At 52.5% G+C, this 25,380-nt stretch overlaps 1 protein-coding gene across 3 annotated transcripts in view; it reads right to left on the reverse strand.

Moving 5' to 3' along the window:
- The window catches only part of KCNIP3 (potassium voltage-gated channel interacting protein 3), an 80,121-nt gene that overhangs the window by 43,893 nt on the left and 10,848 nt on the right, over positions 1–25,380 (reverse strand). For 2 of the 3 annotated variants that reach the window (XM_047746159.1, XM_047746158.1), the window contains exon 2: positions 24,167–24,332. In XM_047746159.1, the coding sequence (XP_047602115.1) occupies positions 24,167–24,326 (160 nt within the window). In that variant the 5' untranslated portion in view covers positions 24,327–24,332. Of the gene's footprint in view, positions 1–17,582; positions 17,777–24,166; positions 24,333–25,380 lie in introns of those variants that run through there. The other variant, XM_047746160.1, reaches the window with a different exon arrangement.

A 25,380-nucleotide genomic window follows, 5' to 3' on the forward strand; every position in this document is an offset into this window, starting at 1 on the left:
TCCTTGCTGTACCTGCCACGGTGTCTGTCTCATGGGCCCTGACCTTCATGGCCATGAGGATTTCACGGGGCCGACATTCTGTTTAGGGGGAGGGCTAGGCAACTCTTCCCTAGAACCCATGTCCCCTGACTGGGCCTGATGGAAGAAGGGAAGATAAGCTCAGAGTGGTGCTATTAGTATCCCCATCACCCTGCCAGGGGGACAGCCCCAAGACACTCCACTCCCCCAGACTCCCTGCATACCAGCCCAGAAGCCCAGCACTGGAGACCTGGCTCCCAGGACCCACTAAACATTGGTCAGGCCCCACACCCTCCCCCAGCCCAGGACGGGGGCCATTTCTGGTCTCAAGTGTGTCCAGAGACCCATTCAGAATTGGCCTGTCCTGCCACCTCAAGCTGCCCCCAGGTCCCCACCCCTGCCTTCCCTATTCTTCAGCTTCCCAGGGCTCTCTGGGGAGCAGTAGCCACACCTCCCGCTCCTGCCTCCTTCCTCCTCCCTCCTCCCCTCTCAGCCCTGAAACTCAATTACTCCAAGGCTCTCTTGGTCACTGCCGCTTTCAACAGCCAGAGGTGGGGCATACCGGCACCCAGCAGGCCGGAGGCCCTCCCGGAAGTGGTCACAGGCACAGCCTGGAGGCCTGGGTCTGCTGCAGGAAAGGGGTGAGCCCCTCCGCCACCCCCGGTAGGGAGGAAGGGAGATGCACCAGCCCAGGGACAAAGGCCCTGAGTTGGCATTTTCGGACTTGCGTTTGGAGACAATTAGAAGCTGAATTATTAAAGACGTGTGAGAGAAGAGGCTGTTTTTAAGAAAGCATGAGTAAGCAGGGCTCTCACAGCGGCACACAGGATCGAAGGCAATCAATTGCCATAATGGCTGTAAATATTTACTCGGCTTAACTGTGAATATGGGCGCCAGCCACGCACTTAACACAGGGGTCCCTGCCCGGCAGACCATCCCGCCGCAGGCCCACCAGAGGGCTGCAACTCCAAGCTCCTCCCCCGGTCCCCTGGGGCGGAGGCTCCCTAAGGGCATGGGTCCAGGAGTCAGACACAGCTGGGCTCTCCTGGCTTGGTCTCTCCTGGCTTGGTCACTCTGGGCAGGTGTCTTGACCTCCATGAACCACAGCACTCATCTGTAAAATGGGCTGCTGAAGCCTACCTCAGGGCACGCGAGTGCTCCCAGTGTGACCCCAGGGGGGCTGACATGCGGCAGATGCCAGTCCTGCTGGCTCAGGACCACAGGGGAGCAAATGCCAGGGGCCCCTGTCTTACCCTGGACTCTTAGTTACCATACAGGATGAGGTTAAGTTTCAGAAGTTGGGTGCTCTCAATGTCGGTCATCTGAGTATAACAGGGCTGTTGTGGAGCCACTCTGAGGCTCAGCCTTGAGCCAGGAGCCGGCGCATTTACTACGTACTCATCATGTGCTGGGCATTCCCGGGTCACCTCTGTAGCTTACTCAATCCTTGCTGCAGCCCAGAGCGGAAAGTTCTATTACCACTCCTCATTTTATAGATAAGAACATTGAGGCTCAGAGAGGTCAAGTGACTTGCCCTAGGTCACACAGCTGGTAAGTAGCAGAGCCAGGACTACAGTCCAGACCCCTCCTACCCTTTCTAGAAACCTCTGGGCTATGATGAGACCCCCTCTCTGCCCTTTCCTCCTCCTCTGTGGCACCCCCACCCCCAAGAGGTAGCTTGGCCACCTGTCAGCAGCCTACATGACTGAGGACACATCTAAATACTGGCCAAGACCACGGCCAAAAGAGAACGCTGCTTCTGTTTTGCCTCTGCCAACGGCCCCTCCGCCCTGAGAGCCCGGCTCTGGGGGCACCTGCACAGGCCAGGCTCTCCCAGGGGTCAGCTGGCCAGTCTCTAGGGATCTGCTTGTTTCTTTAAGAACAGCACCTGGTGTCTTCCCCAACGCACAGGCTAAGTCTCAAAGGCCCCCCTGATTGTAGAGGAAGTGTGGATGGTGAGCGTGTGCGCACACTCACACACACACTAGCACGCGCCAGCACACTGTGGCTTCCAGCCTCCCCACAGACTCGACTCAACCACATCCCTTGTGCGTTCAGCACTGGGAAATGGCTCAGGTGTCCGCGGCGTATTCTACCGCCCTTCTCCAAGTACTGGGATGGAGCCCTCAGCCTCTCTCTCTCTGGGCCCCTCATGCTTCTCAAGCTGAGACACTGAAGATAAGGGAACTGGGAGGAGTAGAGAAAAGAGCACTGACCTGAGAGTTCCCAGATCTACGTGACCTTGGACAGCTCCCATTTCCCTCCCAGGCCTCAGTTTCCCCATTTGTGCCTTGAGTTCTCAGCAGGTCTAAGATGAAGGCCACTGGGGGTTGGGGTGGGGGCGGGTGGCATCTGCCATCGTATTTGATTCATTCTCCCAGGCTCAGGGAAGATGGGGAGGTGGGTGACTTTGAAATCTCCAATGGGGGGCAGGGTGCGCCAAGAATAAACCAGACCTAGAGCCTCGCTTCTGCTCCCATTCTTCCAGAAGGTGCAGGGCTCTTGGAGCTCCAGGTTTGTCCAGCAGAGGCCAGCAGCAGGTCCCCCAAATACAGCCAGCTCAAGCCTGGTCCTGAAGTGCAACCGTGGCGGGTTCCCAGGTGTGTTTGCGGGGACGGCTGAGCCAGGGCATTGAAAGGCAGGGGAGGACAGAAGGGAAGGTCTCCCAGCTCCTCCTCCCTCCCAGCCTGTGCCAGGCTCAGTAGGTGCTTTGTGGGTATGTATTGATTGGATGGATGGATGGATGGATGGATGGATAGACGGACAGACAGATGGACAAGATTTTCCCTAAGCCTCAGGTCCTCCCAGGAGGTGGAGTTGATGGTGATGCCCACCTAACAGGATCAGTATAAGGATGGCTGAGGGCCCAGGGAGTATGCAGTTCCGTCTCCTCCCCTGCAGCCCCTTGCCCTGGCCGCAGCCAGTACTCAGAAGCCTCTTTGCAAACTGGCAACAAACAGAAACCATGCCCTGCCTTCAGGCATCCTGGGTAGAACCACATGGCTTTCCTGGAAGATCAGGCAGGGAGCCTGCATGTCACCTCAGAGCCATTGGATTGGGATCCCTAAATGCAAGGGGATCCTGGGATCCTGGGGTGGCCGGTAATGCTGGGAGAGCTGATCCCTAGACCTGAACTAAATGGTCAGCCTCCCAGTCTTGCTGGCTCCATCTACATAGGGAAGCTCAAGGCCTAGTGGACAGTCTGGCTGAATCCCCAAAGCTGAGAGTGGTCTTTGCCAAATGCCATTTGGTCTGGCACCCGGTATGTACTGGCACTGTGATCTGACAGCACCAGTCCTCTGAGGAGGTGACATTTGAACCAAGACCCGAAGGGGGAGAAAGGCCCCCAGTGCCATGATCCGGGCAGAGCAGATGGCGTGCGCTAACATCCTGCAGAGGAAGAAGAGGGCCCTGAATTTATTTAAGGTTCGAGGGAAACCACTGAAGGGTTTTGGCAGGAGAATGACTTACTTAAGTTCGCAAAGCCGCCTCTGGCTGCTTGCTGAGTGGAGTGCGCTCTGCGGGGGCCACCTCCTGGGAGAGACCTCCGGTGGGAGAGGCGGGCATGAGGAAAGGAAGTGAGGAATGAGCAGTAATGAGGACCACCCTCTGGCACTCTCTGCTGGGGTTACTGGCTCAGGGGGCAGGAGAAGGAGTGGGGGGAGTCTGTCCTTCCTATTCCTGCACACTCCAGCCCAAGGCTCCCGGCCCTCTTCATCAGCCTGACCTGCACCCACCCCCAGGCTCCTTGCTCCCCACTTGGGGCAGCCTCTCTGCTTGGGGGCCACAGCATGACGGTGGCCTTGGAACCACGAGCCTCCCACCTGTCTGGGGACCCTCCACATGCAATCACCTGGCTTAGACTCCAGGCTGCTCACAACTTACTGGTTTCTGCTAACCCTTCCATTCGCTGTGGCTTTCTTTTTGAAAACTTAGAGGTGGTATGAGGCTTCTTCCCTCCTGCTGGACTATGTGGGTCAGTACTGAACAATCATTTCCTTGGTTGCTCCTTTCTTCCTTCTGCTCACTCCCTCACTCATTCACCTGCTCCGGGTTGCACTATTCTGAGGACTGTGTTGTCTAACACTCCCTGCTCTGTCACCAGGATTCAGGTCACCACTCAGGTCCAATCTTCAGCTTGTCCCTCCCTCTAGGGACCAGCTCTAGGTCACCAGATTGGGGACCCCAGGCCTGTGAACTACATCAGGGCTGCACCTTGTTCTAAAGGGCAGTGGGGAGAATGTTCTCCGTAGGTCCCAGCCAAGACATCTGCCCTCACCACCTTGTCCCTGGCCTCTGCCTACCAGTCCCACAACTGGAGCCCCCTTTCTTCCAGCCAGCCTCAGTCAAGGTTTTATACACTTCTCGTGTTTTCCCCCAAATTTGGAAGAGGGCATAAAATTTCATCTTTTATTTTGCAAGGGCATAAAAAAAAAAACTTAAAAATCTTAACTCCCATCTCTCTTCAGCATTTTTTTAAAAGATTTTATTTATTTATTTGATAGACAGAGATTACAAGCAGGCAGAGAGGCAGGCAGAGAGAGAGGAGGAAGCAGGTTCCCCGCTGAGCAGAGAGCCCGATGCGGGGCTCGATCCCAGGACCCTGAGACCATGACCTGAGCCAAAGGCAGAGGCTTCAACCTACTGAGCCACCCAGGCACCCCTCTCTTCAGCATTCTTTCAAAAGGCAATGAAGATGTGAACGACCAGAAAGGGAATACAGTTAGTTTACTGACCGTCAGCTTAGCCCTGTCTCTCCTCATTTCACTAGGGAAACCTGTACCAGGCTACAGACTAGTGGTCGGGAGCCTGGTCTGTCTATCTTGGGAAGCATTTGTGTTAGATCGCTACAGATAGCCTGCTACCCCAGGTCAGGCACAAGCCCAGGGTGTGGACATGACCCCCGTCTGCACCTGTCCCCTCACCCACACCCAGGAGGATGGCTAAAGAAGGCCCTCCTATGTAACAACTGGGATTTGCCCCACATTCCTGAGGTCTCTGGGGGTGATCCAAGAAGGAACCATTGCCACCTGAAGGCACAGTGAGTCCTGGCCCCTGGGGCAGGCACATCATGGGTATCGGAGGGGAGGGGAGGCCTATTGGAGAGAGGGTCCCAGCTTGTCCTGGGCTTAGCTCAGGACATCAGGAGCCAACATGTGTCATGGAAGGGAGATGGAAGCCCAGGAACTCCAGATCCCTGTGTCCCTCTGCTCCAAAGGTGAGAGGATGTGGAGGCAGGAGGGGAAGCGAGAAGGGCTGGTATTAGGAGAACTCAGAGCGGGTGATTTCCACTTAAAAAGGTTCAGTGTGGGGGCACCTGGGTGGCTCAGTGGGTTAAAGCCTCTGCCTTCGACTCAGGTCATGATCTCAGGGTCCTGGTATTGAGTCCGGCATCGGGCTCTTTGCTCAGCAGGGAGCCTGCTTCCCTCTCTCTCTCTCTCTCTCTCTCTCTCTGCCTGCCTCTCCGTCTACTTGTGATCTCTCTCTGTCAAATAAATAAATAAAATCTTTTTAAAAAAAAAAAAAGACCATATTTAAAAAAAAAAAAAAGTTCAGTGTGGCAGACGTGTTGGTTCCTTCTGCCCCCTGGTGGACTTATTGGGAAATACCTGCCAAGACAGACCCTTTGGCAGCAGGGCAAAGGAGGGAGAGGAAGGAAGGCGGGAAGGGGGTGGCCAGGCCAATCCAGCAGGCTCTCCAGTTTGTGAGTGTCTGCTCAGGAGCCCCATTTGCTCAGTCCCCAAGGTTCTGTTTTCCCTGAGCAGCTCCAGGCCAGCACAAACATTATTTCCTCCCATCCTGGAGCATCTGGAAGCTATTCTTGTTTTTCCTCCCCTGCAATCCCAAATAATCCCCAAACCCCCTCCACCCAAGAGGATAGGGACTCAGGCCCCACAGCTTCAGGGGCACCACACACACACCGTGCTGGGAAAGAGTTCTGGCACAGAAAGGTGATGATGGGGCCCATGGGGTCCCTCTATCTGGGCAAGTGACTACCACTCAGCTTTCCGGAGGGGCTCCCCTGGCCCACCTTTCCAGTCAGCGCCCTTTCCACTGACCCTCCCTGTGCATCCCCAGCCATCCCTCTCCTACCCATTCTGATCTGACCATTTGGAGGCAGGCAATGGGGGAGGCCAGGCAGGCGGAGGCAGGGACTTGGGCAGGCCATTGTATCTGTCCAGGGAATCCTCCCCACACAAGCCTAAGAATGAGCATCAGGCTACTCACAGTTGGCTTTTAATGAACTTCACTTCCTTAGCAAGGCCCTGGGGAGAGGTTTGGGAGGCTCTCTGAGTGGTGGAAGGGCACAGAGTCTTTCAGGACTGGGAGAGGACATCCAGGGAAAAGCTGGGAAAAGGCAGGAGGGGGCAGTGGTTCTAAAGGCAGTCCTTGCCCAGAATCCAGGACCCAAAAATGCACCCCAAGCTCCCAGGTCCCTGTGTCTGGTTCAAGAGTTGGGGGGGAAATCACAAGGTTTACAGTTGGTCCTTGCCCTTGCAAATTGCCCTCTCCAGCTCTTGCTTCCCGGATAAGGAAATCGAGACCCAGAAAGTGGGGGGAGGGGTTCCAGCCATGAGTAACACAGTAAGTCCCCATTATCTCAGCACTGCTATTGAAACTATAAGGGGTAGCCCTGTCATAGCCCTTTACAGGCTCTACCTGCTCATTGGATGAGCAAACAGTTTCAAAGAGACCAAATCACTTGCCCAAAGTCACACACCAGTACACAGCCAAGCAGTACTGGAGCCCATGTGGTAGCCAAATGGAGACGGTAAAAGCCCACCTCACAGGTGCAAGATTTTCATGGGCATTGGACAACCTTCTTCATGACCTCGTTATTCTTACAGTCCTTTTACAAATGAAGAGACAGAGAGGTTAGACGCAATTTGCTTCAAGTGAATGTACGTGAAAGTATTCAAACAAGAAGGCCATTAGACTGGGATGGCTCCAAGGCCTTGGGAGCCAATGGAAGCAAACCCAAACCTAAGCCAGAGTTAAGGAACTTGAATCTGAGAAAATAAAACTTAAGAACAACCAATCACAAACAGCCAACGAGGTTTTCCCGAATAAGGCAATGGGTTAAGCTAGGGTCAATCAAATCATGTCCTTGCCTTGCCTCCCCAGGTCCCATGGGTGCAGTTCTCCCAATTGCCTTTGGTTTGGCACTACCAGATTCAGATTGATGTATGCTCACATAAGCTTGACAACTGTAGAGTGCCTCAGTTTACCTTTTAACAGCTCTGGTGTCAGAAGTGGAATCCAAAGGAGACCCTGATGGGCCCTGGGAGCAGCAAGCAATGAGGCATCGGTACCTGCGGAGCCCGTTGTGCTCTCTGCTTTCTCCCTGCGCCTGAATGGAGGTCAAGGGTAAGCCCCTCGCAGGTAACTGAGCATTGCAGCTTTTGCATTACAAGCTCTCCAACTTCATTTAAGTATTTATTTTACCAGACTGCGTCCAACCTAAACATTATGAGCTCTCCAACTTAAACCAGACCAGGTCTGACTGAAACAGGACTGAGCCCAAGGTGAGGCCTCAGGGAAGTACAATTTTGTTTTAAGGGAAGGAGGGAGAAAACAGGTTGTTTCAAATCCAGAAAGTCTAGGACTCCTCCATTTAGGACTCTATGCATGAAAATCATGGGCGCAGACCCAAATTCGTCTGAACAAGTGGGTTAAGCTTACCAAAAATGATCTTGAATCATGATGGCCACAGTGGGAACTTTTAACCTAAATAAACTTATCCATCTCTAAATGCCCTAGAGAAAAAAGGGTCCTAAATTTCCCCCAAAACAGTGGGATGCATATTTGATTGGTATGCAGAAGCTTCTAAGACTACGTTAATCAAAAGAGTCCCTTTTAAAGACTTAACACTGCCAGGAATATTGACTCTTTGTCCCAACTCGAACTTGATGATAAGACATTTGAAAGGATTTTTTAAGAGGACTTCTAGGGACAGGAGTTGGTGAAATTGGAGACCTATATTCAGAACCTGACAGGAACTTTTTAAAGGCCTTCTAAGCTAAAAGGGAAGGACAACAACCTGAAGCCTTTGTGAAACAATGTATTAAAACATTCCAAAGACAGCTCTAAAACTAGAATGTAGGAATCCTTTGAGTTCCGTCTTAGCTGGAAACCTTCTCCCTAATACAAAGAAGAGAACTGAACATAATGTGGCCAGCTGGCTGGGTCCATCCCCTTGACAGCCTTCAGACTGCAATCCAATTTGTCTTACAAATTTACAAGAACAGAAATGCAGCTCTTGAAGCAATTCAAAGCCCACCTACCCTTTTTACCCATCCCCCCCCCCCAAGGAGGGCATAGAGCACCGGTTACCAGTCCCGCTTAGAGGGCTCTAAACCCTTCTATCCACGGCATCGTAGTATCAGAGTTGCCAGTGAAAACAAACATCAGCCACGCATTGGATGGAACAACACTTCACTTGCATAGACGAGAGACAGAGCAAGATCGGCTTCCAGAGTGGGCTTCAGCCCCCGTGGCTAGCAGGTGTCTCCTGGTGGCTGACGCAGGGCACCTGACCTGGGACCACCCCTCTCCTGCTGCAATGGACAAACCTTGCCCCTCCCTGCAGAGGACAGGTAGAACCCTGGCTTGTCCATGTACCCCATGCTGCACCCACTATAAGCAGAGAAAAAAGAATACTCAGAAAGGTAAACAAGGAGGGCTATGATCAAAAAAAGGGGATAAGCCCTTGAAGGCTGTGTGAGCTTTTTACCTCTTGGTAAGGAAGAAGGAAGTGTTCTGGGCCTGAGGCCCTTTCTTAGGGGGTGGAGTAGCCATCCAAGACTGTGTAGCGTCAGACTGCCTTTCCCAACAGTTTCCAAATAAGATAAAATATTGAGCATTCATTACTGAACCTAGGTTTATCTATCTTTGCTGGGTTTTTTTTTTTTAAGATTTTATTTATTTATCTGACACAGAGGGAAAGAAAGAAAGCCAGAGCAGGGGGAGTGACAGTAAAGGGAGGGAGCAGGGAGCTCCTTGAGCTGGGAGGCTGATGAGGGGCTCGATCCCAGGACCCTGGGATCAAGACCTGAGCCAAAGGCAGCTGCTTAACTGACTGAGCCACTCAGGCACCCCTGACTTTGGCTTCTTAATACAGACTAACTAAAGAGACTTCTGTTTTGTGCCATGTGGAAAAATTTCCTATGAGGAAGAGTATGCTCTTAGAAATTATGAAACATATTAATAAGTTTGCCAATCTATAGAACGCTGGTGTAACAGTCCACAACTGTGCACTTAGTGTCAGTAGAAATTAGGGTTTCCAAGGGTTAAAAAATCTAACTGATATATGTAATCAAAACCGCTAGAAATAATGAGAGAGACAACTCTGCGCACAAGGAGAGTAGGAGGTATTTTCGGTAAGAAAAGACATAAAATAAGGAAATGCATTTTTGTTAAGGGAAAATGGAGTTATTTTGCCCTACGGGACAGTACTAGTTGTTTCAGAATGAGAACGAGGAGAATAAAGGGCAAAAACTAAATGGAATCTGGAAAGTGAGAGGAGAGAGAGAGGGGAAAATCTTATGTGGTCGAGCTGATTAAGACTGAAGGGATTTTATAGAAGGGTTTTATTATTTTTTAAAAAGATTTTATTTATTTATTTAACAGAGAGAGAGAGCACAAGCAGGGGGAGTGGCAGAGAGAGGGAGAATCAGGCTCCCCAGCGAGCAGGGAGCCCGATATTGGGGACCCTGAGATCAGGACCTGAGCCGAAGGCAGCCACTTAACAGAATGAGCCACCCAGATGCCCCTAAGAAGGGTTTTAAAAAATAAGCTCTAATATCAATAGTATGCCTAGGCAAAAATAAAATGTAATTCCCTTTCGTTTGTTAAAAGAACAAAGTATTCTTGGATGGTTGGGCTGTGCTTGATCAGAGACTAAGAAAAGTTTTCCTTCATCTTTGGATAATCCACCTGGAAAGCAAAGATTGTGTTTTACCAAAGCAATTTCTTGTGCTTCATATTTTTTTTACCAGGTTTTTGATTAACTGGGAGAAGGGAGTCTTTTCTATTAAAAGAGCTAAGGTTTATTGTTTCAGTTATTTGTGGAACATAAGGAAAGGCAGGGAGGACATTAGGTGAAAGGAAAAATGAAGGGGAAGGAATCGGAGTGGGAGAGAACCATGAGAGACTATGGACTCCGGGAAACAAACTGGAGGGTTTTAGAAGGAAAGGGGGTGGGGGAAGGGTGAGCCTGGTGCTGGGTATTAAGGAGGGCACGGACTGCATGGAGCACTGGGTGCTATACGCAAACAATGAATCATGGAACACTGCATCAAAAACTAATGATGTACTGTACGGTGACTAAAAACACAATTAAAAAGAAAAAAAGCTAAGGTTTTGTGTGCATGGTTTTTTTTGTTTGTTTAAAACCTTGTTTGCCTTAGAAGTCTTTATCACTTTGGTTGAATAGATTACCAAGATCATATTTAATCAACTGTTCAAACCTTTTGATATTTTGTATAAACTTCCCATAATCAAATTCTAAGTGAAGTCTTTTTGGTCTTAGACTACCCTGGAATTCTCTTGAGGGCTCTGGAACATCTCAGCAGATTAGTTCTCGCTCCTTATAAAAGAGCCATAAAGCTCACTAAAGCTTCTTTGATACATTAAATTACACGGAAAGAATTGTCAAATAAGAATGATGCTAACCCTTCTCTACGTTATATTTGTATGGATACGTGTTATTGATGTTCAGTGTTACAGAAATTCTATGAAATTCCTAGAGATCTCATATGCCCTGGTATCATGTTATCAATCGTAATTCTGGTAATTATCTTAAAATGGATGTTGGGGCGCCTGGGTGGCTCAGAGGGTTGAGCCGCTGCCTTCGGCTCAGGTCATGATCTCAGGGTCCTGGGATCGAGTCCCGCATCGGGCTCTCTGCTCAGCGGGGAGCCTGCTTCCCTCTCTCTCTCTCTGCCTGCCTCTCTGCCTGCTTGTGATCTCTCTCTCTCTGTCAAATAAAATCTTAAAAAAAAAAAAAGGATGTCACTGACATAATAAAAACCCTTTGTTAACTGCATGATAATGAACTGTCATCGGATTTTAATCCGTGGCCACTTCTACGTCTTCTGATATTTATACACAGTTATTGTTTTCCTCTACTGCTTTTGCAGAAAGCCTTCCTCTTCAAAGAGATTCGGGGAAAGAATTCAGACAGGGAGAGGTTTCTGATAACTGTAAGACGATACCACGAAACTCTATGGGAAACCTGAGGGGCACCCGGGTGGCTCAGTCATTAAGCATCCACCCAGACTCTCGGTTTTGGCTCAGGTCATGGTCTCCATCATGGGATCGAGCCCCTAGTCAGCCTCTGTGCTCAGCTTGGGGGCGGGCGGTATCTGCTTGAGATTCTTTCCCTCTGCCCCTCCCCCTGCTCTCTCGCTCTCTCTCTAAAATAAATAAATAAGTCTCTAAAAAAATAATTAATGACGTGGGACTGCATGGATTGGTGAGGATAATTATAGGTTTTTTGTTTGTTTGTTTTTTTAAAGATTTTATTTATTTATTTGACAGACAGAGATCACAAGTAGGCAGAGAGCAGGCAGAGAGAGAGGAAGGGAAGCAGGCTCCCTGATGAGCAGAGAGCCCGACGCGGGACTCGATCCCAGGACCCTGAGATCATGACCTGAGCCGAAGGCAGCGGCTTAACCCACTGAGCCACCCAGGCGCCCTAATTATAGGTTTTATTACTCTGAAGCATGGCTGGGTCTTCAGCGTTTTGTTTTCTGGATTTTAAAAATGCTTCTTTTCCTTTATTTTTTTTTAAGTTATCTATAACACAGCAATTTGGTTAAGTATTCTTTTGTAAACAAAATTAGAATATATATTATTATATGTGATATATAATAACATATAATAATAATAATAATACATTATCTTTTCTTCCTCTCTGCCTGATCCCTCCAAAATCCAGAAACTCTTATTGGCTAGTCTTATTTTTTATGACAATGTAGATTTTATGACAATGTAAGTTCAATAAGAATCTCTTCTCCTTGTAATAGGGCACAACTGGGCAAGTCTTTGGCTTGACTTCTTAGACTAAAGAGGCTTTAAAAAAAAATCTAATGAACCAGGAATGACTTTATAGATCCACTAAAGCCCCTTAGATATGACCAAACTTTAACTGGAATATTATATTTAAGGATATACTTAAAATCACTGTTCTTGGCATTCTTATATAAATAATCAGGCCAAGTTTAATGAGACAACTTACGCTGCAAATACATTAATCTTATTATCTTTGCTAGAAATTGGGGTAATTGTAAAGAAGGAAATTTTGTTTCTGCAAATTTAGTTTCTGTAAAATTATAATTTCTGTAGAAAACTATCACAAACCCTTGGGGCTATTAGATTCCAGTCCCATTCATTGTCTTTGAGGTTTGTTTTCTACCTATAAACTGGCTTGGATCCTAACTTCTTCCAGTTTTTCCCTGATATCTGGCTACGGCTTTCCAAACTAACGTTTCTAATTTTCTTCCTCTGACTTGGACTCATTAAGAACAAACACTTTCCTTTTCCCAAAGCCCTGCCAACTAATGCCAGGCAACTAGATAATAAACTTTAGAGAAATCAGCACAACAGCTCATGGGTGGGTAAGCTTTGTGCCTGTCGCTCAGAAAGTTCTCCGTAACACCCCTGACACCACTAGAGACATCCAAACTATAAAAGTGGCTTTAAGCCCTACCTCTAGGAGGCCAACATGGAGACATCTTCTTGACTGGCTTCCCTCTGGGCTCAGAAACCCATTTATAGTCTGCTCTAACCATTAACCTTGGCTTTCCTTTTGTTTCCATGGAAACGCTTTTATTAAATACCTGATTGCTTGCACCATCTAGGCCTAGGTTTGGGAAGCCCCTGGGTGCCGCCACCTGAAGTAAGACACAGCTATTTTACTGAGCTGACCAATTCTTGGGACTAAGGGACATGTTCAGTGGGATGGCACAACCTACCAGCTCAAATCCTAGATTGTGAAACTTCTTGGAGGGGTTTCAAAGGCAGGGTATAAAGGGTAGCGAAATATGACACCCCAAAAAATGCCTCTTGGGCACAGCCATTATTTTAAGCTGATAAATTGGTTTTAGATAATAAAATTGCTCTGGATTACTTGTTGTCTGAGCAAGGAGGAGTCTGCCGTAGCATTTACCTCCTACTGTACCTGGATAAGGCCACTGGTACAGCAGAAATTCACATATGAGAAATTAACCAACAAGCCACTTAGCTAAATAGGATGATGCCTCTTCAGACACGTTCTTTGATTTACTGGACACCAACTGGTTGGGCTCGTGGGTGCCCTGGGGAAGGAGCACATTTCAATCTCTTGTCATTATCATCCTCTTGAGAGTCATCGCGGTGATCTCCCTGGTGCACTGTGTTCTCTCCAGGGTCTGAAATAGATGCTCACAACCATCAGAAGTACATCAGATGGTCTCACTATGCTCAGATGAGCAGAAACAAGATGAACGATGAGATGAACAGCAAAAGTGATCCTTCCGTAGCCTGACGTCATAATCTGTGATTCCCGACAAGATCAGAACTGACCCTGAGGGTGACGGAGAGTGGCCGTAATAACAAGCGGCCAGTTAATCCCTCACGTATGAAAGACGACCGGAACGGGGGACGGGGAATTGTTTAAGAGATGAAACAAGGAGCCCACTGGACTGTGATGGCTCTATGTAATGCCTTAGCTCTATGCAACCGAGCCCAAACCCTAGGAAATTTAAGAACAACCCATCACGAGCAGCCAACCAGGCTTTCCCAAATAAGGCAACCACATCAGCCACCGCCATTCAAATATTTCCTTGCTTTGCTTTGGCACCTGCCTTATAAGACCCTTCCCCAAGCTCCTGTCTACGGAACGATCCTCACCACTTTTGGGTGGGCGCTGCCCTGTTTGAATTGATGTGTGCTTAAATAAACTTGAAATTCTTAACGTGCCTCAGTTTACCTTTTACCAGCTGGGAGCGCCAGAGATGGTCTTCTGTTCAAAAAGTGTGGGAACAAAGCCAGCTGGGCATTGCCCAGCCTCTCAGTCCCGCTAGGGCATTGTCCAATGCCTACCCAGAGCCTCGGACTCTCCAGGGGAGCAGAAGTGGGATGTACAGGGGATGAGGTCCCAGACATTTCACAAGCCTATAAAACTGTTAAGAGGCCATGATTTCCTCTTTTCTTTGGCAGAGAAGATAGCCCTGCAGGTGGCTGTCTGACTGCCTTGGATCTTTCTTAGTTTCAATCTAACTGAGAGGTCATAGCTCTGTGTCCCTTTTATTTCCACCCGCTCTAAAAATCCCTGTGTTTCTTTCTCTTTTGAATCAGCTTTGTCATTCTGCTGGTTTCCTTATTAAGTACTTCAATAGAACCTTGACACACACTCACTGTCTATTTGTGGAAGAACGATATTTTTAACACACAGAGAATGATGCTTTGACAATGCAAGCCAGCTGTGCCCAGCTTTGTCTGGAACCTCCAGGCTTTGCGGCCTCAATCTCAATCTCCAGCCTTCTTCCCTGGCTCCTGGCCCTTTCCCACCTCTGCCCCATGCGGTGTCCCTGGGAGCCCCAGGGGCCTGGGTGCCTGCTTCCTGGTGGGGCCAGGGGCTCAAAAGACAAGGCTCTCTCCCATCTTGATGTGGACTCCATGTCTCACATCCAGGTGTTAAATGTGGCTTTGGCCCAGCAGCAGAGACCAACTCTGGAGGTCATACAAAGGGCCTAGGAAACCGGTCTTGTGACTCATCCTTCCTCACCCCGCCAGGGGGCAGAGAAGGAAAAGGTTGGTGAGGCAGAGAAAGGGAACATCTTTGGAAAGGTTGGTTGGTGCACTTGTCTTCCCTCCTCCTACACCAAAGGGCTCTAGTCCTCTGTCCAACTGAGGTCCTTCTAGGAAGCCTTTGGGGTCTGGGCCTGTGTCTGGGGCCAGGTGGGTCTGACCCACACCGGGAGGAGGTCAGGTGAAGGCCATGGTTACAATGGCCAAGACAGCCAGGGCGAGGGGTGGAAACTGGACACCCACAGGGTGATGGTCCTGGAGGCAGAGGGTGCATTTCCCCAGAGCCCCTTGGACCCTGTGGAAGAGAGCTGGGGGACTCCACCTTCACTGTTCCTCCTCATGCTGCCTGGAGAGGGGGAGTCTCAACAGTTGGGAGATGGGGTCAAGGGGCATCGTGAGCAAAGGAAGGGAGCTGGCATTGGCCTGGCCACCAGAACCAGGTGGGAAGCAAGGTGAACAAGGGACAAGGATTAGAGATGCCTAGGACCTTGCCCACACTCCGGCCTGAGACAAGCCAGCAGGAGGGAGCTCCTGAAGTGGATGAGGGTCTAGAACTCTGATCTGGGCCAGGCAGGATTCCCTGAGGATGCACGAACCCCTGAAAGACACCCACAGGACCTGCACAGAATTCCCCCAAGGACAGGGAAGAGCAATCCCACAGGGAAGACGGGAAGAGTCAGAGGTGACAAGGAATTGCCCCTCCCCCGGCTTGTCCCACATGTGAATGTCCAGCCATCGTGTTCAAGCATCATGTCTCTTGGTCTGAGAGCAGACACCAGCCTGCTCTCCGGCTCCTTGCTCCCTGCATGCCCCACTTACTGTGATGCCCAGAACCAGCATCCAGAGCTGGAAGGAGCTCACAAGTAGGCCAGCAAGGTCAACTCTTTGTCTTTTTTTTTTTTTTTTTTTTTTTGGTTGGTTGTTTTTTGTCAGATGAGGAAACTGAAGCCGAGGGAGGCAGGTTGCACCCTTAGGTGACACAGACCTGCAGCCTCCTTCCTCCTTGCAAGACAGATAGAGGTACAGAGACAGAGGGAGTGAGAAAAAGCTCCCATGAGTCTGCAAGCCCATCAAGCATGTAAAAAGGCTTGAAAAAGGTGCATGAGATTACTGGACGATAAAGACTCCCATTCAGGGAAACTCAGTAAGCGAGGGGTCTTGCTGACTCTCTACGCACCCCGTGGAGTAGGGACCATGACACATATCCATCCCCCGGGACAGATGAAGAGCCCAGGCCGAGCAGGGGCAGGAGAGGCACTCCTGATCACTAGCCAGCAGGAACAAGCAGGAGCAACTAGTAGAAGCAGCATGTGGGGACATGCCGGAGGCTTGGTAACTCCAGGCTCATCCCTCTGCCACTAAGCCTAACCCCCAGGTGTCTCCCCTCCCTGAGGAGTGGCCCACGGTCTGCAAAGTTCCATCCCCTCCCCCCCACCCCCACAATGGCTGTCTCAGATGGGGAAGGTCAGCAGCTGGGAGGCAAGGGTAAGGGGCATCACGAGCAGAGAGAGAGCTTCCGCTGCCTTTGAAAAGCTGGCTTGTGACCCTGGGCCCCCACTTCTGGCAGCCACACTGGGTCCCCCTCCCTTAAAGGCTCCTGAGGTTGCCACCCCTGCTTTAGACTCAGACCTCCATCTGATCTCCCTCTGCAAACCTTCTTTATATCAGAATCCTGTCTTATATTTAGAGATCTATTACTGCTTTTCAGTATTTGAAATCATTATTATCTGACCAATTTTGAGATGATTGATAGGATTGGTTATATGCTCAGTTTTGTGTTTTTATTCTTCTTTAAATATTATTCATTAATTTGACAAGGATTTGGCGTACCAGGCTTTGTGCCCGGCTCTCGGGTCAGAGCAAGGAATCAGAGCAGGGGACAAGGCCCCCACTCCCCAGAGAGGGGACAAGAGGCCAGGCTTTTCAGCCCAGCCCCACTCAGTGTGGGCACATCGTCCCTCAGGGTCTATGAGCATCTTTGGGCAACAGAAGCATTTTTTATCTTTGGCTAAAAAACCAATACATCACATGTCTACACTGATTCATGTTTATGTGTCAGGGATTTCATTTGATATCTCTTTAGAGAATCATGTGATTACTTCAGCCAAATTCCCCTCATATCCTTCTAATAACAGGGAAAGACAAAAGGACCAGAAGCCCCAAGCTGTTGAGGGTCTCTCCTTTCAGTGTCTGGAGCTCCTGACACACGCAGGAGGCCCTCTCCTTGTGCCAGCCTCCTGGTCCCCACGGCTGATGCGGGGTCTTGGTCCTGCTTGGCCCCAGAACACCCATTCTGGTGAGGGGCAATTGGTTGGTTGTATAGATTTTAAAAGACGGCTGTTACTGATCAAGCAATTTCTTTCATCCTCACTACAGAAGTCACACCTCTATTTGAGGGAACAAGAAAGGGTCTCTGGGAAGGGGAGAGGCTGGGGCACTGGAGTCAGTGTGGGCAAGACAGGTGGGCTGGCCCTGGAGCCTCCTGCTCCCTGCTGGCCCCGGCTGAGCCCGAGTCTGCGCTCCGGGAGAAGGAAATCCCCTCCCACATCTGCTCCCTCCCATACTCCCAAGAGTATAGGAGCCCGGCTTGGCACTCATTGCCTGCGGTCGAAGGGCAGGGCCCAGAGCCAGGGGGGGTTCCTTCCAGTTCTGCTCTTGGGGTCCCCACCCCCTCTAATTCCCCCAACCCCCTACAAGGCAGGCTCAGCAGTCCTGAGTCCCAAACCTGCTTCTTCTGCTCCCTTGACCGGTCCTGTCAAAGCAGCCCTCACCTCGAGCCAGGTTCCCAGAGATGAAGCGGAAGAAGAAGCTGATGATGTCTCCCAGGTGCTTCTTGCAGCCGTGGTGGCATTCCTGAAGCCTCAGAGCAGCCCCCCGGGCTGGGCCTGGGGTCTCCCCATGCCCTGCCACCCCTGGGCCAGGCCCCATCCTGGGAGCCCTAGCTCCAGCCCTCAGCTCGGCCTGACCAGCCACAGTGCAGGCCACCCCCAGCCTGCTCCGTCCTTCCTCTGCCTGCCTCTCCCCAACCTGACACTCAGAGCCTTCCTTCTGGAATTCTCTCTCCCCTCTCTGGCCTGTCTCTCCTCTTGATCTTAACCCTGATCCTCAGGGTCTCAGCCTCTCTGGCCTGCACTTCCCTCTTCCTTCCTCTGTCCTCCGTCTCTGCCTCCTATTCTCTCAGCCTTCCCCAGGACCACCTGCCACCCAGCCCTCAGCCCAGAGCATCCAGGAGATGGCCAGCCCCTTGCCAGGGTGGACGTCCTCAAGCAGCCCTTACTCCTACCTTCAGGCCAGCCCCTTCACCTTGTGCCTGCTCTGGTTCCCCAGGACCCTGGAGCTCACTCTTCCTGGAGGCAGAAGGGCTGCTGCAGCTTCCTGGACTGGGAAGGGGGTGGGGGAGGTGGGCATTGCTCCGGAGCTCCCAGCACCAATAGAGGAGGTGCCGGTGGTGTGATATTCAGGTGAGAGTGTGATCTCACTGCAGTGGGCCTCACCCATGACCCAGGGTTTCTCTGTGGCCAGAAAAGGAGCAGCCTGCTCTCACCCAGCCTTCTGCCTGGGATGCTTAGGAGCCAGGGGCCCTGCGTAGAGCTGAGGGATGGGTAGGGTCCTGACCTTTGGCTACTTCTTGACCTCTGGTCTCTGCTCACTGACACCAAATCACAGCACTGTTGGTGTCTCTATAGAGCAGAGAATGGGGAGACGAAAAGGGGTCCCTCTGATGAGGAGGGTAGAGGAAAACGAGTGGATGACTGGAGCAGAAACTTCTGGCCATCCCCTCTACCCCCTACACTTACTGGGCACCTAGCATGGGCCAGGCAGTTGGCTAAGGTCCTTCTGGCCACCAGCACATTCTGTCATCAAAACAACCTCATAAAGTCCGTGTGGCCTAGAATGCCACATCAGTATTCATCCTCCTCTGCTTTTTCACCTACGGAATTCAGATTCTCTTGGAGGCAGAAATGTAACCAGCTTTTAAAAACCAACATTCTGGGGTGCCTGGGTGGCTTAGGCTTCGGCTCAGGTCATGATCTCAGGGTCCTGGGATCGAACCCTGCATCGGGCTCTCCGCTCAGCAGGGAGCCTGCTTCCTCCTCTCTCTCTGCCTCCCTCTCTGCCTATTTGTGATCTGTCAAATAAATAAAAAAAATCTTTAAAAAAAACAAAAACAAAAACAAAAAAACCAACAGTCCCCCACCTTCCTTGCCGTCAAGGTGGCTCAGTCCTGGCCAGTGAAATACAGGAAGAAATCTTCCAGAGATTTCCATGAGAGTGTTGCTTTCCTGATCAAGGCACCACCCTTTCCTCCTTCCCTTTGCCTAGAATGAAGCCGTGATGGCTGGAACCAAAGCAACTACTTTGGGGCTGTGAGGAAAAGGGCAACCCCCTCCCCCTCAAAAAAACCCAAAACCCCAGAGACATTGATTCTGACATCTCCAAGCTGCTAACCTGGTGCCAGCCACTGCTTAGCCCAGATTTCTCATATCTTTGTCTAAATTAAGCCGCTGTTATTTGGGGTTTCTGTTATACACAAGTACAGCCCAGTCAAAATATTCCCTCCGAAGTGAAAGACGAACTGTTGCACCTTGCTCTCCCAGCTGGTCAAAGGAAGTAAGCTTTGGCTGGGCCTTCCTGTACACCGCTGCAAAGTGTGCTGCTCGAAACCGTTTGCTTTCCTGAGAGCAAGCAAGGGCTAGGCAGCACGTCAGGCCACAGACCAGCAGTTCTGCCCCTTGGGCCTTGTGACCCTGCACATTCACAAGCACCCATTGCGTTCCAGGCAAGGCAGCATGTCTACAGGCCAATGGCCGTCCCCAGGAGGAACATTCCATGGTCTCCCTGGGTTTGGAGTAAAGCCATCTTTCTTTGGCAAAGATCTTTTCTTTTGACATGGAGCTAGTGGCTCGCTACTGAGCTCTCATGGAGCCAACCTCTGCTGCCCATCAGGCACTGAGTATCAACCTCTCCCTCGGCTGTAAAGGCCTAGATGTGTGTGTGCAGCATCTATCATTCTATCAGCATGTGCACAGGCGATGTCCAAGTGCAGGCACAGAGGGTCTGGAAGGCTCAGGTAAGAACGTAGCAAGAGACTCGTGTGCCCATGGCAACTGCTGCACCAGCTCCCCCTCAACCCGTACCTGCGACCCCGTGGGGAGTCTCTAGGGCCATCTGAAGAGGAAGAGCATTCCCATGTCATTTATAGACAGAGCAGCAAGAAATGCCATCACGGACTCTAGGTTGACCCGGTGGCCCCTTCAGCAGAGAAGGACGATGGAGAAGGGGAGCCTTCCTGGGGGACAGAGTGACCGATACATCTGCTCGCCCATACTTCCTGGAAGAACAGATGGCCTGGGGTACGGATCTCCACTCACTCGTGGATGGTTGCGAACCATCTGTTCAAGGGTCAGGGAGGGAGAGGAGAAGAGAGAGGAGGAGGGGTGACTGTTGTCCAGAGGGCAACAGGGCTGAGAAAGAGCCTAGGGGTCAGGTAGACAAGATGGCCGGGCAAGCTGTACTCCTTGCTGCCTGGCACTGTTCCCCAGCAGAGTGCCACGTGGTCTAAGACAGCCTATGGGTTCCTATGGGAACTTCTTGTCCCCAGACTGATGTTAAGTACACAGCTTGCTGGCAGGGTGACAAGCCAGCCACCAGTTGTCAGGTCAGCTCCATCGCACCCCTCATCCCAGCAGGGACCACCACTTATCTTCCCCAGAACTGACCCTCAGTCTGCGTATGGACTTCCTCCCTGCTCCTGCCAACACCAGCTCCCACCACAGGGTCCCACACACCATTGCTGCTGCCTGAGCGACTCCTCTGACAACCAAGAAGTGTGGCCAAGGGCCAGCGTTGACAAGGCCTGCTGACCTTACCCTGTTGCCCACGCCTGGAAGCAGCTGGCCTTGTGGGACAGTGGAAGAGCCTACTGCGGACTAGGCCCCAGCACAGGCCATGAGACTATTCAGATGTAGCAGAGTGACAGACCCAAAACCCAAGGGACATGGTGACTTTCTTTTTTTCTTTCTCTTCTTTTTTAAGATTTTATTTATCTGACAGAGAGACACAGCGAGAGAGGGAACACAAGCTAGGGGAATGGGAGAGGGAGAAGCAGGCTTCCCGCAGAGCAGGGAGCCTGATGCGGGGGTTTGATCCCAGGACCCTGGGATCATGGCAGATGCTTAACGACTGAGCCACCCAGGTGCCCCTGATGACAGTTTTATAGTTGAAGAAACCCAGTCTCTCTGTCCTCCTGGGGAGCCAGACTTGAGAAGCAGTCTACCCTGTTGGTAGCTTAGCCAGGCTCTTGGAGAGATGTTCCGGTATCCTGACAGGAATGACTTGGAAGCTGGGGAGACATGCAGAGCAGGTCAGCGTCCCAGCCTCTGGGTCACTGAGGACAGGCCCCCCAGGACTAGTGAGGGACAGTCTCCCGCCAAGGCTGGGCGCTCCTCCTGGGTGGGGTGCTGGGGTTAGAGCGTTTGCCCTGGGCTCCCCTGTACTCCCTGCTCTGGCCCATCTCAGAGGCCACTGCAGCAGGCCAGCTCCCAGTTCCATGTGGGGGCCTTCACAGCCCAGGAGGGACCCCCAGGCACAGCAACAGCTGGTCCAGCCATCGCACCCTTGAATCCCGGCTCCTGATGACAAGGCCGCCTCAGCCTCAGGGACATCCGTGTGCTTTCCTCGGCCTTGGCTTCTTCCCCCAAGCCGTCCCAGAAATCTGTCTCTCTGAACTGCTTCATCTGAATGGAAAAACCCCTGACAACAAGGGTGTAGTGTCTCGGCCTTGTTCCTGCCTTCCACAGGCACTGGCACTCCAGACACCGCAGCGGGGCCTCGCTGAGCTCGGGGACTGAGAGACACTGAAGGCACTGATTGTTCTCTGCACCCAGAGCCCAGGAAGTTTCCTGAAGGAGAAGCGCCTCATCTGGGCACACTAGCATTTCCTGTGCACGCCAAGCCCTCAGTGTGACCACACCAGCCGTTCCAACCCAGAGGGGCACACAGAGTACGTCTTTGGACTAAGGAGGCAGGGTCTGGGAGCTGGGCCCTATGGAGGCCAGGGGTGCGCTCGGATCTCAGTTCCTTAGTCTGTGAGAGTGGCTGCTGCCTCCAGAGATCCCGGAGGTTCCCCGAGAGAAAAGACATGGAAGACACACATCAGGGTAGGCGCCCCGCCCGGAACCCGTGGAAAAGCTCCCAGCCAGAGCCCTTACTCTTCCCCTAATACCCTGTGACCTGCTGTGTCATGTGACCTCCCTGAGCTTCTGTTGACTCTAATAAAACAGAGTGATCTGCAGGGCGTACCCTATACAATGAAATAGGATCTTGTTTTTCCACACGCCACATAGCCTCTCAGGGCCTGGCATGGCATCTGGGGGACGTGTCTATGCGGGGCAATGCACTGGGCTGGGCCTGAGCCGTGGAAGGTGTCCCGGGCCCTGTTCCATCCACCCCTGCTCCTGCGCCCACGGCTCTGGGCTATGACAAGTCTCCAGCAAACACATCCTGACAGCTCAGCCTCGGTTCCTGACCTCCAGGAACCCCCCCTGAGCTCAAGGTGGGATATATGGGCCCCTCAGGGCCCCCTCCTTATGACCCTGAACACAACAATCTCGGCCCCCAGCTTGCTTTCCTCGATGCCCACCCACACCCGGGACACACCAGCGGGAGAGAAGCCTGGGGTTGGGGGTGCTGGGCGGAGAGGATCAGGGAGGGTGAGACAGAGAGGGACACTGAGGTGATGCTCTTGGGCTGCTGCCCAGAAAAGATCAGAGGTAGTGCCTGGCTGTCTCGGTCACGTGTGATTCTTGATCTTGGGGTCATGAGTTCAAGCCCCATGCTGGGTGAGGAGCCAGCTTTCAGAAATAAATAAATAAATAAAAAGCCTGGGGGCCAAGACCAGTGGGGTATTGGAGCCCCAAGCAGCACAGGCAGCAGCAGACCGGACCCCATCACACACACCGCTGGGGCTCACCCCGGCTCTTGGTTTCTATCCGGACAGCAAATGGCGTTGCGTTTACCCCACTGCAGAACAAACAGCACTGTCCAGAGGCCAGCCTCCAAGGAAAGCTAGTTGCATGAACTTTTAGTGCCTTCACATTTCCGCCACATGCAAAATCCATTCCCCTATCCTCACCCCGAGGAGCGCGTACGGACCCCGCACATGCATTCCCGTGCAGCAGTGTTTCCGCGAGAGGCCTCGGCACGGAAGGGAAGGGTCAGGAGCAAATGTCAGCCAACAGCACAGACGGACAGGGGTTCTGGGGGGTGGCAGAGGGGAGGGGCTGGAATGGCGCTGGGAGCACCCCAGAGGGGGTTTGACCACTCAACCACTCAACACAGGTGGCCACCGGCTGCTTTGCTGACGCAGGGCCCCTAGGGCCATCCCCTCTCCTCTCCCCTGCATCAGGCCTGGGAGACCAGGGCCATGATTTATGCCCGTTCTCCTGCCAGAGGGACCAAGGCTCCATGGAAATCGTGCAGAGAGTGTCTGAGACAACAACAGACCTGGGCCCTGACACTCAGGGCCCAGGTCTGCCCTTTTCCTTCAAGGCAAAGAGGCAGGCTCTCCTGTGCACCTCGTGTATGTGATCACACACACATGGGTATGTGCATGAGGGTGTGAGCAGTGGGTGCGCCTGGGTGTGCACCCACATGGGCGTGGTGGGTGGGTGTGCTCATTCGTGTGTGGTGGAGGCACAGGTGTATTGGTAGGTGTGCACATGATATGACTGTGTGGCATGTGCATGTGAGAGTTCAGGGGCTGCAGGAGGCGACCTGTGTGTCCCTTGCTCTGTCACACATGGCAGACATCAAATATCACCGAGAACAAGTACAGAGCAGCTATCTCCTAAGACCCCTCAGGAACGACACCCCCCCCCCACCATCCCTGGTGCTGCCCGAGGTGAGCAGCCAGCACAGACCCTGGGGTGCACTAGGTAGAACTGAGGCGGGGCGAGGGCCGGGGCTGTCTCCTCTCTGGGCCTTGGCATGCACTGCTACCCATCCTTTTCACAGAGGACTTAGGAAGGACACGTGAACTGCCCCAGGTGACCCTCAGATAGTAGACAGAGCCAGCCGGGCCTGTCGGACTTGAACCCCTCGCTCTATCCAGCAACCGAGGTGGGACACCTCAGCGTGGTTCCAATCCTCTGTCCCCACCCTCTGCGGGTCCTGCCTTGAGCGCAGTGGCCTTGCTTACATGAATGAATGAAAACATACTCTGCCAACGAAGCAGAGGTGGTTCGGCCTGGGCTGGGGTCCCCAGTTGGTCTCTGAAGCCCTCAGAGAGAGGAGAGCTCAGATCAGACGCCCCATGCCCACCCCTGCCCTCTGCCCAGCCCCCCGCCGCCCCTACCTGAGCCCTGGGGGGCGGCACTGGACAGGATCCACTTGACCAGACAGCACCGCATCAGGGCCTGGCGGGTGAGCCGTGGCCGCTGCCACTTGACGCCCTCCTTCTTGCTCAGCGGTGTGCGCCCAGGGTCTCCCAGGAGGCTGCCATCTGACACCTTCATCACTTCCTGCAGCAGGGACAGGCAGAGCAGCCCTGAGCCCCCATTCAGAGAGGACCTCCAAGCCAACCCCAATCTCCAGGGCAGGGTCACCCTTTACCCGCCCCCGAGTCTTGTCCCCAGGGTCCCTCTACCCGAGACACATGGTCTGAGCTCCAGTTGCAGGAGGGAGCACGCCCCTTCGTGGGCACCAGTTCTGAGAGGTCGGGTTGGTTGGCCAGGACAATGGCCACCAGGGTGTTGAGTTGGGGATATCCTTCCAGGGTCGTGAGGTTCCATGTGTGCTAACTCTGCGTCGTCCCCAAAGCCAATGAACAGACAAGCAGTTGGGCAAGTGCTGCAGACCCAGGACCCCAAACAGAGCCCCTGCATCGGTCCGCTCTCAGGCGCGAGAAGCAGAGATTGACCAGGGCTGATGACAACAGGAAAGGAATCAGCCACCGGGGTCCCGGGCCAGCCACAGCCTCCCCAGAAAGGACAGAGAGCCAGGCTGGGAGGATAAGCCGGAGCAAAGAGCGAGCCAAGGGACAGCCGGCCCTCAGTCACAGTCACCCCCCAGAAGAGGCCAACAAGAACCCCCTGCCGTGGCCAAGCACCCCAGCCCCTGCTGCTCCCGCTTCCCTCCTGGGGCACTGGGCCTGGGACCCCCATGGGCCTCATGGCCCTGCTGTCCCCGGGACCTGGAGGCTGCTCTGGGGGCTCTTCTCAGTGGAGTCCCTAGCTCCAAGTCCCTGCCTGGGTCCTGTGCCTCCTCCCTGGCTACAGAGGAGCCAGGAAGGAAGCATCTGGACTTTCAGGCTCTCTCATGTCTTGGGTACAGGCTTTTATGGGCGTGAGGAGTAAGGAAAGCCCTACAAGGTCCCCTGAACCGAGGAGTTGGTACAAATGCTTGGGTGAGGGGAAGCTGGACTGCTGCACCCTGCAGACACCAATGAGGCGGGAGAAGCTTCCAGGTCCTGGGTTGGCTCATGGCTCCCTGAGGCCCATTCCTGGTTAGGACTGGACAGTCTGTTGCCTGCCTGGTCAGCCTTTGGTGAAGTGGCCACCTAGACAGGGT

Source organism: Lutra lutra, chromosome 9 (genome assembly GCF_902655055.1).
Source record: "Lutra lutra chromosome 9, mLutLut1.2, whole genome shotgun sequence".
In the NCBI taxonomy this organism is placed as follows: domain Eukaryota; kingdom Metazoa; phylum Chordata; class Mammalia; order Carnivora; family Mustelidae; genus Lutra; species Lutra lutra.